The sequence below is a fragment of the Mya arenaria genome, chromosome 8, assembly GCF_026914265.1.
Source record: "Mya arenaria isolate MELC-2E11 chromosome 8, ASM2691426v1".
Classification (NCBI taxonomy): domain Eukaryota; kingdom Metazoa; phylum Mollusca; class Bivalvia; order Myida; family Myidae; genus Mya; species Mya arenaria.
This window is the reverse complement of record NC_069129.1, coordinates 71,412,692-71,426,536: the sequence shown is the minus strand read 5'-3', so window position 1 is coordinate 71,426,536 and position 13,845 is coordinate 71,412,692. Positions and strand designations below refer to the sequence as shown.

The window sequence follows — 13,845 nt, the reverse complement described above, 5'->3', positions numbered from 1 at the left end:
TTTCAACTTTCAGTTTCACTTTCAAGTTTCAGATGTAACAACAAAAATATATCGATGGTCATATTGCCAATATTCCTATAATTGTTCTTTAAAAAACAGGGTTCCCGCTGGCGATCGCCATTGTCGCCATTTGCGACAAAATCGCAAAAGTGGCGACAACTTTTCAAATTTGGCGAATTTATGGCGACAACGATTTTTTTTCAAAAAATATTTTCTTAAAATGACGTAAGTGGTGACCATGCGGCCTGCATGATAAGCGATTCTGTCACTGTCATAAATCAAGCGCATCTGCTGGTGCGACAACAAAAATTAATCCGATAATTAGGGCAAGCAGTCACGGCCCAGTCAACACCTGGCTAATTATTGCAGAATTTTATTGCTTTCACGGATAAACAGTGACATCCTTTAACTGTTATGTCTCTTATTAGCAAAGAATTTTAATATTTAGCTCAACAGCCTTGTTGTTGCGTAATTATCGTGTTAGTTTTAAATATGCAAATCGTAGAATTTTAGGTTGTCGGAAAGTCACGTGATATGCAAATTTCGTAATGACGTTTACGCGCTAAAAATAGACTTGCTTTCGGTTTTGTCGCAATTTGTAATTGCTATAAATGCAGCATTCTAAGAGTTCAAAAAGTGTCAAAAAGATTAACAGAAATCAAATAAATAGGATTAAACCCCATTTGATAAGGCTTCTTATATGTTGGCTGGAATAAAGAGTAGGTAGACAAATTTCTATTAGGAAAGTTATGGCCCTATAGTTTGACAATGAATATTTCTTTGAGTTTCCATTTATTTTAAATTTATCTCATAATTTCACAAATGTATTCTTTTGTTGTATGCAGGCATTAGACTGAAATCAACATATTGATGTTTATGTCACATGTTTTGCAATATTTTTTTATTTATATACTAGTCCATATACAATGAATTTTGTCAACAGAATAACAATTTGCTATTAATATCTTGTGCTTCATGTACAACAAAATGTTATGATTTGCTAATTAAATGCAATTTAAGGCTCTTAAAATGCTTAAACCCCATGAGCTTCAGGGGGCTTCGCCCCCTTGGCCCCCACAAGGGCGCTGCCCTGGACCCGTAAGGGGGCCTATCGCGGCCCCCTTAACCCCCCGCGAAAAAGTGGCGACAACTTTTTAGAACCCAGGGGGAACCCTGAAAAATAATGGCAAAGCTATTCAAAGGTATACAATACAACATGTAGAACCCTACTGTACTGTACACAGACAACGAGTTAACTATATCCGACAGTTCTCCTTTCACTTTGATTAAATTTGTCAGGAAGTAAGCAGGCACCTGTTTCTTCCGCATTTCAGACAACTTTTGTAGAATGATTATGTTCTATTCGCATTAAAAACTTAAATATCTTTTTATTTTAGCTAATAAATAAAATATATTTAAATGAAATAAACAAAATATCAATGTTGATATTGCTATTTTAGCATTGTTGATTTTCATAGCCATCATTGTTGTCAAAAACTGCCGACTTTATCCGTTCATTTACATAATGGGCGGAGTTTAAATGACGTCATAGAGTTTGACTGCTGCTATTAGACACAGTTACTGGTTAGAAACTGATCGATAATTACTTGTCACTTTGGGCGTTAATTAATTTTGACATGTGCTTATATTCATTGATTAAATAAACAAACATTGAGCACATGGCTTGAGTCCTGAATAGCTGAGCAATTAGCTTTTTTATCATCGTAAATTTCGGCGAATCCGACTACGCCGTTGTCACTCCAGTCGCCTTGAAGGACGCGTTCTTGAATAATAAGGCTTTGCGTATAAAAAACACGATGCGTAACACGTTTAATTGGCAGGTTTTTTTTAAATCACAAGGAAAAAACGGTAGCCCGGTCGGGCTAGTTTCTGTGGAAAATCAGTAGCCCCAGCTGAAATTTGGTAGCCTCGGGCTATCGGGCTACCGCGAATTTCGAACACTGTGCATGTCACGTTTTTTTTTAAAGAATAAGTAGTCTAGCATACATCGCATTGAGCTATGTCGCCACATGGTGACACCAGCACTATGTTAAAATTAATTATGTAGCAAATATGGAAAATTGGCTAAGAATAATTAAAAGTCCACACAGATGAATGGTGTTGTTAATTAAGTCCCCAACCCAAGTACAATTTCTGAATTGTTGGCTAGAAAATAGAATAACAAGACAAAACTATTGTGACAAAATTCTCAAAGAAAGTAAATGGAATGGCACCAGTAAGCCAGTCCGGAAAGGTTGTGCAATTACAATATTATTCTCTACAATGTGTCTGAAGCCTTTTCGTGTTTGAGAAATTGGTTTAGCGTTGTTTTTTCTAAACAAGTAAAATATCTGCTGTCTGCACACAATTTGCTTAATGACCAACTATCAAATATGGAATAGCTTTTAGCAGTGTTTTAGAACACAGATATGCAGTAGTCAAGATGATCAGACGTATGAAAGCTTTGCACTGTTAATTTTTTTTTCAGGTTTTCAAAACATTGTTATTGAACAAATCTTGGCTTAAAAGTGACATTTTCTAGCAGTGATGTAGGGATTTAGACTTGATGATCAGAATGTTTTCTATATCGTAAACTATGTGAGAGGCCGTTATCTTATATATTGTTTTTCAGTAAGGTTATACTTGATAATTAACAACAGCAGAAAGCTAATATGAATCTCACTTAAGTTGTTTCTAGGTAAGAAACCTTACCATATAATCACTCACACTGGTGGGGATCAAACCCATAACCTCTTGGGTGAGAGGTGGACACTTATACCACTAGATCACTCTCACCCTGGTGGGGATCAAACCCATAACCTCTTGGGTGAGAGGTGGACACTTATACCACTAGATCACTCTCACCCTGGTGGGGATCAAACCCATAACCTCTTGGGTGAGAGGTGGACACTTATACCACTAGATCACTCTCACCCTTGTGGGGATCAAACCCATAACCTCTTGGGTGAGAGGTGGACACTTATACCACTAGATCACTCTCACCCTGGTGGGGATCAAACCCATAACCTCTTGGGTGAGAGGTGGACACTTATACCACTAGACCACTCTCACCCTGGTGGGGATCAAACCCATAACCTCTTGGGTGAGAGGTGGACCCTTATACCACTAGACCATTCTCACACTGGTGGGGATTAAACCTATAACCTCTTCGTGAGAGGTGGACACCTATACCACTAGATCACTCTCATTCTGGTGGGGATCAAACTTTTGGGTGAGAGTAAGACAACATAATTATCAGATTACTCACTATTTTCAGTTGGGAAAGCAAGAAGATGCTGAGGAATTTCTCAGCTGTATTCTCGATGGAATGCACGAAGAAATGTCAGCTGCTGTCAACCTCAACTGCCAGTCTGAACATACAGGTGGGTCTAATACCATAGAGACCTTTACAGGCTCTAGAATTGAACATTGTTCACATGTCATCACTGTCATAACCTTAACATGTGGAATGGAAATAGCCTCCTTTGCTCTAGAGAAATCATTATCTGTATGTATAATGTAGGGTTTTAGCCGGCATTTCAAAGGGACGGGGTGCTGCAAAAGAAGGACAGGGTGCTAAGTGAGAAAAGCGCAATTGTGTCTGGCATTAAAGAGTTTGAACATTATGAGTTTCACCAAAAAATTGTAGGAAATGTGCTTAATTGAAGTAATAGTAGGTTACAACTGCCAAATATGTCAAGTTTATATGAATTTATAATAATATTTTAAGATTTAATCAAAACAAAAGATTTGTTTATCTTAAGCTTTTAATTCTATGAAGGCAGAAGGGTACACATGTTGGTCTACATGAGGGCAGAAGGGAGTTACCAAAGAGGACATGGTGAAGCACACTTCCATACCTATTAAGCTAAAACCCAAAAATGGCAGTCGAAAGTTATCAAACATATCAATATTACTATTTATCCCAAACAGTAACGATGCCTATGTAGTTATTTTCACAGGAATTTAGGAAGGGGCTCATAGCATTCCATTTTAGATTAAAATCCTTCTGGGGGAATGCCAATTCCAGGGATATCTCCAAGCAATGGGGAAAACTGCATGATTTCAGAAGGGAAGATGCCTGTTCAGGGCCTCTGTGATATAAAGTTCAAATTCTGTACATAATACTTCAGACGATGAGCAAGGGGAGGAGGGTCAGACGAATGGTTTTGTTGCGGCAGACGAGCCTGCAGACGAGGATGCCTGGGAGCAGGTCGGACCAAAGAAAAAGTCCGTTTTCACACGCACGGTAGGTGCAGAAGTGCGAAGAGGGTTTTTTTTGGTGTAATAATACAAAAATTCAATCAGTCTTTTGTCAAGTGGATTATGATTGAATTAATTACATTTCATTCAGAGATATGACCATTTAATAAAAAGGAAAAATGGTCTGATAATATTTGTCTGATATAACTTACAGCACAATGATGATCAGTTTTAAAATGCTCATTTTGTTAATTCCAAAACACAATATTTAACTATTCCTGTGTCCAGGCAACTTATAGGGGTATTCATCACCTCTGTGATAGCTCTAGTTGAATTGACCTCAGAACTATATGTGGCCTTCCTATAAAACAGCTCTTGTTTTATAGGCTAATTTTTCCAAGAGTCCGATAGCCGACATATTTGCGGGGATTTTGCGTTCAGCTGTGTACAAGACCTCTGCCAAGGAGACGGCCACACTCCAGCCATTCTTCACACTGCAGCTGGACATACAGGTAATGGTGCCCATGGATTTCTACATCAGAATGGATTCAATGCAGTTTGTTGAACAAGAATGTAGTTTCTTTATTAGAGTATTTCTGACTTCATAAAATGCAATGAACTTTAAAGAATTATGTTTGAAATGCACAGAGGCGTTTGCAACCAGGAATTATGTACTTTTACTATTTTAGCCATCCAGTAACCTTGGTAATAATTTATATGAATTGCCTAGGTAAAAAAATAAAGATCTGATTTAAACTACCGTACTTAGCATTCTGGAAGTCTGGAAAAACTTTTTAATAAGGTAGCTTTTTTCTGAAATATCCTGCGGGTTGGGGGGGGGGGATAACTACTTTGAGTAGGAAGCTGTTAAAATGTCTTTATGACATGAAATGTATGAAGATTTGATGTACTGATCATTGAACTGTGTAGGGACTGGCTATGAAGCTAATTAATTTTAATGCACTTGCTGGTTGCCTGTGGGTCTTCCATCACAATTTCAGGTATTTAGATGCTATTTTGGTTTGTCAAATGTTTTCAAAGACACAGGAAATATCCTCGCATTGATGGTTGTGTCTCTCTGATTGGCTTTCTGTGCAGTTTTAGTCTGTTTTCCCTTGGCCATAATGCAGTTTTAGTATGTTTTCCCTTAGCCATAACGAACGGCAAAGTGCTCAAGATTTCTCATGAAACTTAATACACATGTTATCAGTGACAAAGTTATATCATCCGCCAATGAATTTGACTTTAATAGTGATGATAAATGCCATAGATCAACATATATTGCTAATTAAAACAGCAAATCATATTGTTTTTAATGCCCGTTTGGTGGGTATTTGTAAAACAATCAGAAAGTCCTTGAGCTTGAGAATGAGTTTGTCGTGATAGGATTCCATTGGTTTTGATGTACTGTTTTTAATTTCGAAGCTGCCTTAAAGCTGCACTCTCACAGATTTACCATTTTTTCAACTTTTTTTAATTTTTGTCTTGGAGAGAGCAAATTTTTGCGCAAATATCTGCAAACCAATCATATCAGATTGCTGACAAAAAATCAGGTCATAGATTTTCGTATTTCCGTTCGAAATTAATGTTTTATTGCTTAAACCGTCACTAACGGTTTAAGAAAAATGCATAAAACATCAATTTTGGAACTTAAATATTAAAATCTGCGATCTGATTTTTTGTCTTATATCACTGGTTTCCATGGATTTTCACAAAAATTGGCTCATTCAAAGACAAAAAATAAAAAAGTTGTCAAAACGTTCAATCTGTGAGAGAGCAGCTTTATTCCTCTCATTGGATAATCTGTTTTATCTTTGTTCGCTTTCTAAGTTAGTTCCCGACTCCTTTTGGTAATAATTCATTAATTGTGCTGAAAACAACAACACGCAAGCATGTTCAGTGGTCTTGTAATTTGTAATATGAAGGCTTTAAGTTAAACACTGTTAAGAGTATTCAGGGTGAACCTCAATACACTTGTTGACAATGGAAACACATTATGGAGATAATTCCATTACTCTGGCTAAACTATTTGTTTCCCTTCAATTGTAAATGAAATGTCCATTTATAAAATCCTAAATATCCTGGAAGTAGCTTAAAACCTGATACAACTTATAAAGGACTAGATTAATATGTATCCTGTATGCCTCATATTTTCCATAGTGATCAGGGAGTCTCATATTTTTCATAGTGATTAGGGGCCTCATATTCTCCATTGCAATTAGTCGTCTTATATTCTCCAAAGCGATCAGGTAAGTCTTGTATTCTTCACGTTCACATTCTCCGTAGTGATCAGTTAGTCTCACATTCTCCGTAATGATCAGTTAGTCTCACATTCTCCATAGTGATCAGGGGTACTCATAGTCTCCATTGATAAAGAAGTTTTTAATTTGCCAAAATGATCAGAGCACCTTGTATTAGGCATAGTGAGCAGAATCTCATATTCCTCATCCCAGCACATATTATCCTTTACTGAATGCTTAATCTATTTTTTCCAGTCTGAGCGAGTGTGGTCGGTTCAAGATGCACTGGAGGAGTTGGTTAGCAAGGAACAGATCAGTGGCTACACCTGTCCTAGCACAAACGCTGAGGTATGTACATGTATACAAAAAATAACTGGGTGGTTTGGTATATAGGTGATATAAGTAAGCTTGTCTGTTGGTCAATTTGTCTTGGGTCGACATATTTAATAATTATAATACACATGTTCACCAATACAGCTCAAAGGGCAACTTACAAGCCACTAATTATGGGAGTTAGGGACCCTTTTCATCTTGGAATTGGGCAAAAATACTCTATCCTGACAATAAATCTTGAAATTGATGTGAGATTTAAATGATTTTGGTACATAATGTTTACCACCATAAAGTACAGGTCAGGTTTGACATTGGTTACATACCACTAATTTAAGCATTTTTTGAGTATTGATTGTGCCTGTGACAGCTATGGTTTTATGTTGTTATCCTTTTTCTTGCAAAAATTATAATCTGACTATTGATATGGCATATTTCAATTATGATAAACTATACAAGAAAAGAAAAAGAAATCCTTAGCTTAAATTATGTATATTAAGTTTTGTTACCCTTGTGCAATAACTCAATAACTGCATATAGAAATAGAAGCAGTTCTTGAGTTCTTGCATAAAGGTGGTGACTTGGTTAATGTCTTATTTGTTTAAAAATAGACACTGTTTGAACCAAGGATAGGCTCAGTATTGCGCTTGAATGGGCTAGCATAGGATAGCAGGGCTAATTTCACTGGATATATGCATGTCCAATGTGGAAAAAACGATTTCAGTATTCTGATTTGCTTTCACTGGTCCATATGTTACTATGGTTACTTTGTACTGGTGTATTAACCCCTGTTCTGGCCTCATGTCCATATGTTTTGTGCATTGCTTCAGTATTCACCCCTGTTCTCCCCTCACTTGTTTATATGTTTTAAGCACTGCTCCAGTATTCACCCCTGTTTTCCACTCACTTGTTCATATGTTTTAAGCACTGCTCCAGTATTCACCCCTGTCCTGGCCTCACTTGATCATATGTTTTGAGCATTGCTCCTGTATTCACCCCTGTCCTGCCCTCTCTTGTAACGTTCATATGTTTTGAGCATTGGTCCAGTATTTTCCCCTGTTCTGCCTTCACTTGATCATATGTTTTGAGCATTGCTCCAGTATTCACCCCTGTCCTGCCCTCACTTGTAACGTTCATACGTTTTGAGCATTACTCCAGTATTTACCCCTGTTCTGCCCCACACAGGTTGATGTCAGTAAGAAGCTGTCCCTAGAAGAGCTGCCCCCTGTGCTGATCCTTCATCTCAAGTGTTTCGTTTACAACAAAGATGGCGGCTCACAGAAGCTCATGAAGAAGGTCGACTACAAGGTTGAACTGGAAATCACTAAAGGTTGGTGTTACATTGAAACTTTAGATATGTATTCTCAACTATCTAACCTACTGAATTAATGAAGTAAGATAACACTTATTTGAATTTAATGCAAATAATTGGCCTTTATTATTTGACTTAGAAATTCTGGTTAAGGTTTTGCATGTACGCACACATAGGTTAATATCTCAGCAACTTCTTGATGTACAGTAAAACTGGGGTCGTTCGAACAAGCGGTCGTTCGAGAACCGGCGTTCCCTCGAGGTCGGAGCTTAGTTCCGAACTTTTTTCCTTCTATTTTCATATAAAATATACCAATGCTGCATCGAAACCTAATTATGTCGAGGAGTCGAGCAATAAACTCCGTCCCAAGTACACAAATCATGCACAAAACGTTATGGCTCCCTCGAGGTCATAATTTACACTTTTCCCGAACGCGTGTTCATAAATAAACAAACAATGCTAGGTGTTAAAATTTTAGCAAGTTGTAAAATTGCATTGACAGTTGAAGGGCAATTTGATAAGGTGTGAAAAACCGTTTATCACTGTTAATGCATGACCGATATGTGCATTTTAGAAGGTAATTATGAGAAGTTAAAGACAAGAAGTTAATTGTGAGAAATGTAAATGAGTAATAAAAATATGAATAAACACTACCATCGATCCATCGATACTATTGATCCAACATCGGAATCTCTGAAAAGAATTCCTTCTTGTCACTTTGCCTTGCAATATAGCAATTCTTTTAAAAATAAAAATTTCTATTTATTCATTTATTTATTGATATTTCTTATACATCATATATTAAGAATACATATAGTATACAACAACCTTTGAATATATGAGCGATTTCAACAACGCAACACATATTCGGTGTCTTAGTAAACAGACGACTTCAAACTTAAAATACATTGAAAGATATTTCATAACAGACTGGCGAATTAAAAATCAGGTCTTCGAAACATCTGTTTCCTCGAGGTTTAGGCTCGGTCCCCGGCAACCTTGAAGGAACGCAGTTTTACTGTATTGCATTTTGCATTTTTGTACTGTATTTTGCAAATAATGGCCCTTAAATATAGGACTTAGTAATTCAAGTTAAAATTTTGCATGTAACCACATTCATGTTAATATCTAAGCAAATACATCATGTATTGCATTGAAATCTAATCTAATTTTACAGTGAACCATGTTTCGCCAAAACTTTTCAGTCCTTACACTGAAAAGCGGCGTAATAGTCGAGCGCGCTGTCTCTGTGACAACTCTTGTTTGTAGAGTGGTCTTTATTTTGGAGGGTTAACAAAAATGCTTGGATTTTATTCTTCAATTCCACATTCTTGATTTAAAGACTTCTTAAATGAGTTGAGCTAAAATTGATAGTTATAATATGAAATCATTTATTTTTATATAACCATTAAAACCCATGATCTCATGCCCAGTGACCATTGCAAGTAGATTTCTTTTATTTTACAAATCAATAAAATATCATCCTGTCATTGGACATATTTATTAAATTCCATCTTTATAAAATGTTTTCCACGTCATCAGTCTTAATATGATCAATGTATTATCGGAATTGATAAAATACTCGGCTTGTTGGCACACCTGTCTTTTAGATACACCTGTCTTTTAGATAATAAACAAATACTTTTTAAAAAATTAAATGCAATACAACAATAACAACCTATCATCGCTGTGAAAAAGTGCTTACAAATTTGTTCAAGGTCTGAAAAGCAGACAGATAAATCTCTGTTTATTTTAGCTCTTAATGGTTAATTAATGGGTTTATGTGTTATTTGGAAATGTGCATGACATATTGGCAGTCTGCACTTCGCACCTGTCTGCACTTTTGTTTTAATATATTTGATTAACTGGACAACGTATATTAGTGACAATGTCTGAGAAAACATTTGTCAGGGTGTTTCCATATAAGTTAGGATACAGCTTACAAGTGACAATATACACATGTGTTTGAACTCGAGCTTTAATTATATGTTGGATTTTGCCCATTATATGCCTGTATATTATGAGTTATTTTAATATATATTTTAAACCTGTATAATTTCAGACCTGTTGTCACCGAATGCCCGCAACAAACTCTCCATTCAGCAAAGATCGTACAAGCTGTTTGCAGGTACCTTTTGGTTAACATCAGTGTTTTTCTTGCTGGTGTGTGTGTGTGTTGGAGGGTGGGAGATGTGGGTGACGTTTAAGCTCTTTAGCATTTAGAAGGAAAATGGAAGGAAAAAGTCAGTTGGACGCAGTAGATCAACATTTGGGGAACACAACATTAAGGCAAGAAAATAAGTAAAGAAGGCACCTGTAAATAAGCCATGTTAAACAGAGTAAACATTCTAATAAAACAGCTGTTTTCAAAACCCTTGTTTATGTTACCTTTTTCTACTTTCATTTTCTCAATTCAGTTGTTTACCACCATGGGAAGAAGTCTACAGGCGGTGGCCACTACACAACCAACGTGTTTCACCCTGGCATCACTGGCTGGGTGAACTTCGACGACAGTAATGTAAAAACTGTCACAGTTAATCAGGTGCTGCGGTACGCCCCACCCAGGGTACCGTACCTCCTTTACTACAGGAGGCTTGATAGCCAGAGAGACTAGTTAGGGAACCATAGCTGTGCTAATAAAGCTCCCAGGCTTACAAAACAGACCGATTCACATTGGCTTCAAATATGTTGTAGTTGATTTTGGTGTGTTATATATGGTATATGAAACGCTGTCATAGAGAGGCTGTACAGCTGGAGAGACTTGACTCAGTTTTTCACATAAATATTGAGAACTGTATGTGTTTAAATTGCAGCACCATTGCCAGCCAATCAAAGTTTTGTATCAGTTTCAATAAGATCACCATGGCAGTCATGCTAGGCAATAAGACTTTTGCATCTGTTTCAATAAGACCACTTAATAGTTTGGTATCAAGATTAGCTTCTAGTATGGGCATAGCAGATTTTTAGAAAATTATTCAGCTTGTTTTAAATCATGTCCCCGATCATACAATTTTACATACTGTGTGTGTGTGTATATATATATATATACATCATATATATAAATATATATATATATATATGTATGATACATACAAAACTTTAATGACTAATGACTATATAAATATAATATAATAATTATTGATTAGTGTCCCTTCATCTTCTGTGCAGTGTTTAGTCTTGGCCAAAACTGTTCCAAGTCTTACATGAAACTTAGCACCTGTGACCAGGGACAATTTGCACAGGTGTAAGCAGCTTAAAACATCAGAGGGGATCATTTACATTTAATATATATTTGATAAAATTTCTTTACGGAAGTTTTGTTAAGCATTCAACCTCATACATGTTCATTCTCTCATAAAGGCTATGTTAATTAGACATTATTTGTGTTATATGATACAACCACTCATTCTGTGAATGTTTGCCTTGTATCACCAGTGTATTGTATCCATAAACCATTGGAATACATAAACTGTGCAAAAACTTGAAAGTTTTTATGATCGACAATATATTATTTACGATTTAAAGATATGTTCTGTTTCATGTTTGAAATATTTGTACAATAGTTGAATGGTATGCTGTTTATGAATCCATACATTTGTCAGGAAGTTATAGGAGTTCTTGTTATTTATTGTCTTTGATACTTACAAACCAATGCTTGGATTTGATGCTCTTATCTATAATGCTTCTACACGTTTGGTGCTGCAAGAAACTGATCAAAAATTTGTACCAAACCAGTGTATGTGTGTCTAAAGATTGATTGATGACTTTTAACTTGTCTTTTTTCAAAGAAGAAAAGTCGAGATATCTGGGTCGTTATGTCGTTGTCAGGTGGGAGGTTAACCGGGGTCATAAATGAAAAAAACCCCGCTGAGATCCAAGATAATCAAATTAAACTATGTAAACATGGTGCCAGTAACAATGTGCACATGTACAACAAGGCCCATAACTCTGGCTTAAATGTTTGAGTTATGCCCCTTGTTCAACAGCAAAACAAAACTATTCAGCGATTGCTTTGCTGCGTTCCTGGTTATATGAATATTACTGTAGATTGTTATACTTTCTTGGGGTCCTTTTTTGGTGGTTTTGGCAATTTTGGAAGGTATAATATTAGTGAGGCCATTAGATATTGATAAACATGGAAAAGGTACATAAATCTATTACTGAATAGGTTTTGATGATTTTGCGAATTCTGAATATTAAATGCATTACATGTATAAACATTATATACTTATATCTTGTTATTTTGACTGCTAATCTATCACAAAATCTTAAGATGTTTTTAGCTGGTCTGGTTTTGGAAGACAAGGGCAAGGTTTCATAAGAGCATTGGTATTCATGTCTGCGTCAATGTGCAAAATCCTCAACTCTGGCCTTAACTAATAAGTAAGAGTTCAAGATATATGTTATATAGATCTTGGTACAAATATTCTAAACACATGTTGACAGAAAAAACACAATTTGTTGAGTAATGCCCCATTTAGAAAACCAACAAGTTTGGCCACGATGATGCTACCCTTGTCTTGCATTGTTATCTTAGTGCATTTTTGTGTATTGTTAAGCATTGTTTCTCGTTTATTCGTTCATGTAGATCCCTTTTTTTGAAAACTATTCAATCCAAAACCTGACCTAAATTGCGTGCTGTATTGTGTACATGTTTTTTCCTTTATTTTATTTGAACTATCATACTGACTTGTCCTAAATACAATGCCAATGTAATAATGTAAGTTTGTGTCTTTGTGTTAGTTTTTCATTATAGTGAGTTTTCTCTTAAAGAGAGTCTTTTATATCTGCATTTACACATAGATACTTGCATTTGCACATATAGTGTTTACATTAAACATTTTGAATGCAATTGTAAACATTGGGAATTAGAAGGAAAACCAATGCCATAGTTTCTCCTTATATTTTTTTTTAATTTTCTTTCAAACATGCTATGTGGCGAAAATGGAGGGTATGATAATGCTTGTTACCTTATCTTAGTCAGATATAAGCCTTGTGGTTATCAAGAGTGCATTGTAAGAGATGGCTTTATTGAATTAAATATATTCTATAATATGTAAACTAGAGAAGATAAAAAAAATATATTTTAACTAATGATAATGATGATGACTGTGTGAACTGTTGCATGAAATTTAAACAATACCATGTTAAATATATAAAAGAGTTGTTAAGAGTCAGTTTCTCTATAAAGATAAATGACTGTACCCTTTTGTAAATATCTCATTGACAATAAAGTTTCCATGCTATCACTGTTGTTGTTTTCACAAAATCTGATTACTACTGGACTTATATGTACATTGAATGTGGTTTTGCCATGGGATGGCAATGTGTACGTCTTAAGTGCGTCAGTGCGTCTGTAAATAATTGCTTGTGAACACTATACAGTCTTCATTGTTTTTATTGTATCTCGATGAAACTTGTGCAGATATCCAACAGAGCTCGATTCCTTTCGAAAACCAGCCAGATCCGCTCATGCATAACCAGAAAATGGCCATTGAAAGTATAAAAAATTCTATTTTTAGGCAAGTCTAGAGGCATGTCTAGGATTAAAGAGAGACAAGTTGTTTTTTGGTTATGCAGTTGGCTTTATGTTGTACTCTCCCTTTCCCTTGTTAAAAAAGATCCCAATTACAGTTAGGGATGGTTGATTTTTAGCTCTATTGGCCTGTGCATCCATCTGAACGCAATTGCTTGTTCAAATTATGCCCCTGGGTTCATTACTGGCCACGCCCCGGTATCCACAGGTTTGGTATACTTATA

The 13,845-nt window shown here is 35.9% G+C and overlaps 1 protein-coding gene across 1 annotated transcript in view; it reads left to right on the top strand.

Annotated features, from left to right (window-relative positions):
- The window catches only part of LOC128242899 (ubiquitin carboxyl-terminal hydrolase 10-like), a 38,088-nt gene extending 24,757 nt beyond the window's left edge, over positions 1–13,331 (top strand). Inside the window, exons 9-15 of the mRNA XM_052960321.1 lie at positions 3,278–3,383; positions 4,134–4,249; positions 4,590–4,715; positions 6,699–6,791; positions 7,959–8,103; positions 10,148–10,213; positions 10,503–13,331. Coding sequence (XP_052816281.1) covers positions 3,278–3,383; positions 4,134–4,249; positions 4,590–4,715; positions 6,699–6,791; positions 7,959–8,103; positions 10,148–10,213; positions 10,503–10,699 — 849 coding nt within the window. The 3' untranslated portion in view covers positions 10,700–13,331. The remainder of the gene's footprint in view (positions 1–3,277; positions 3,384–4,133; positions 4,250–4,589; positions 4,716–6,698; positions 6,792–7,958; positions 8,104–10,147; positions 10,214–10,502) is intronic.
- Positions 13,332–13,845: the final 514 nt, after the last annotated feature.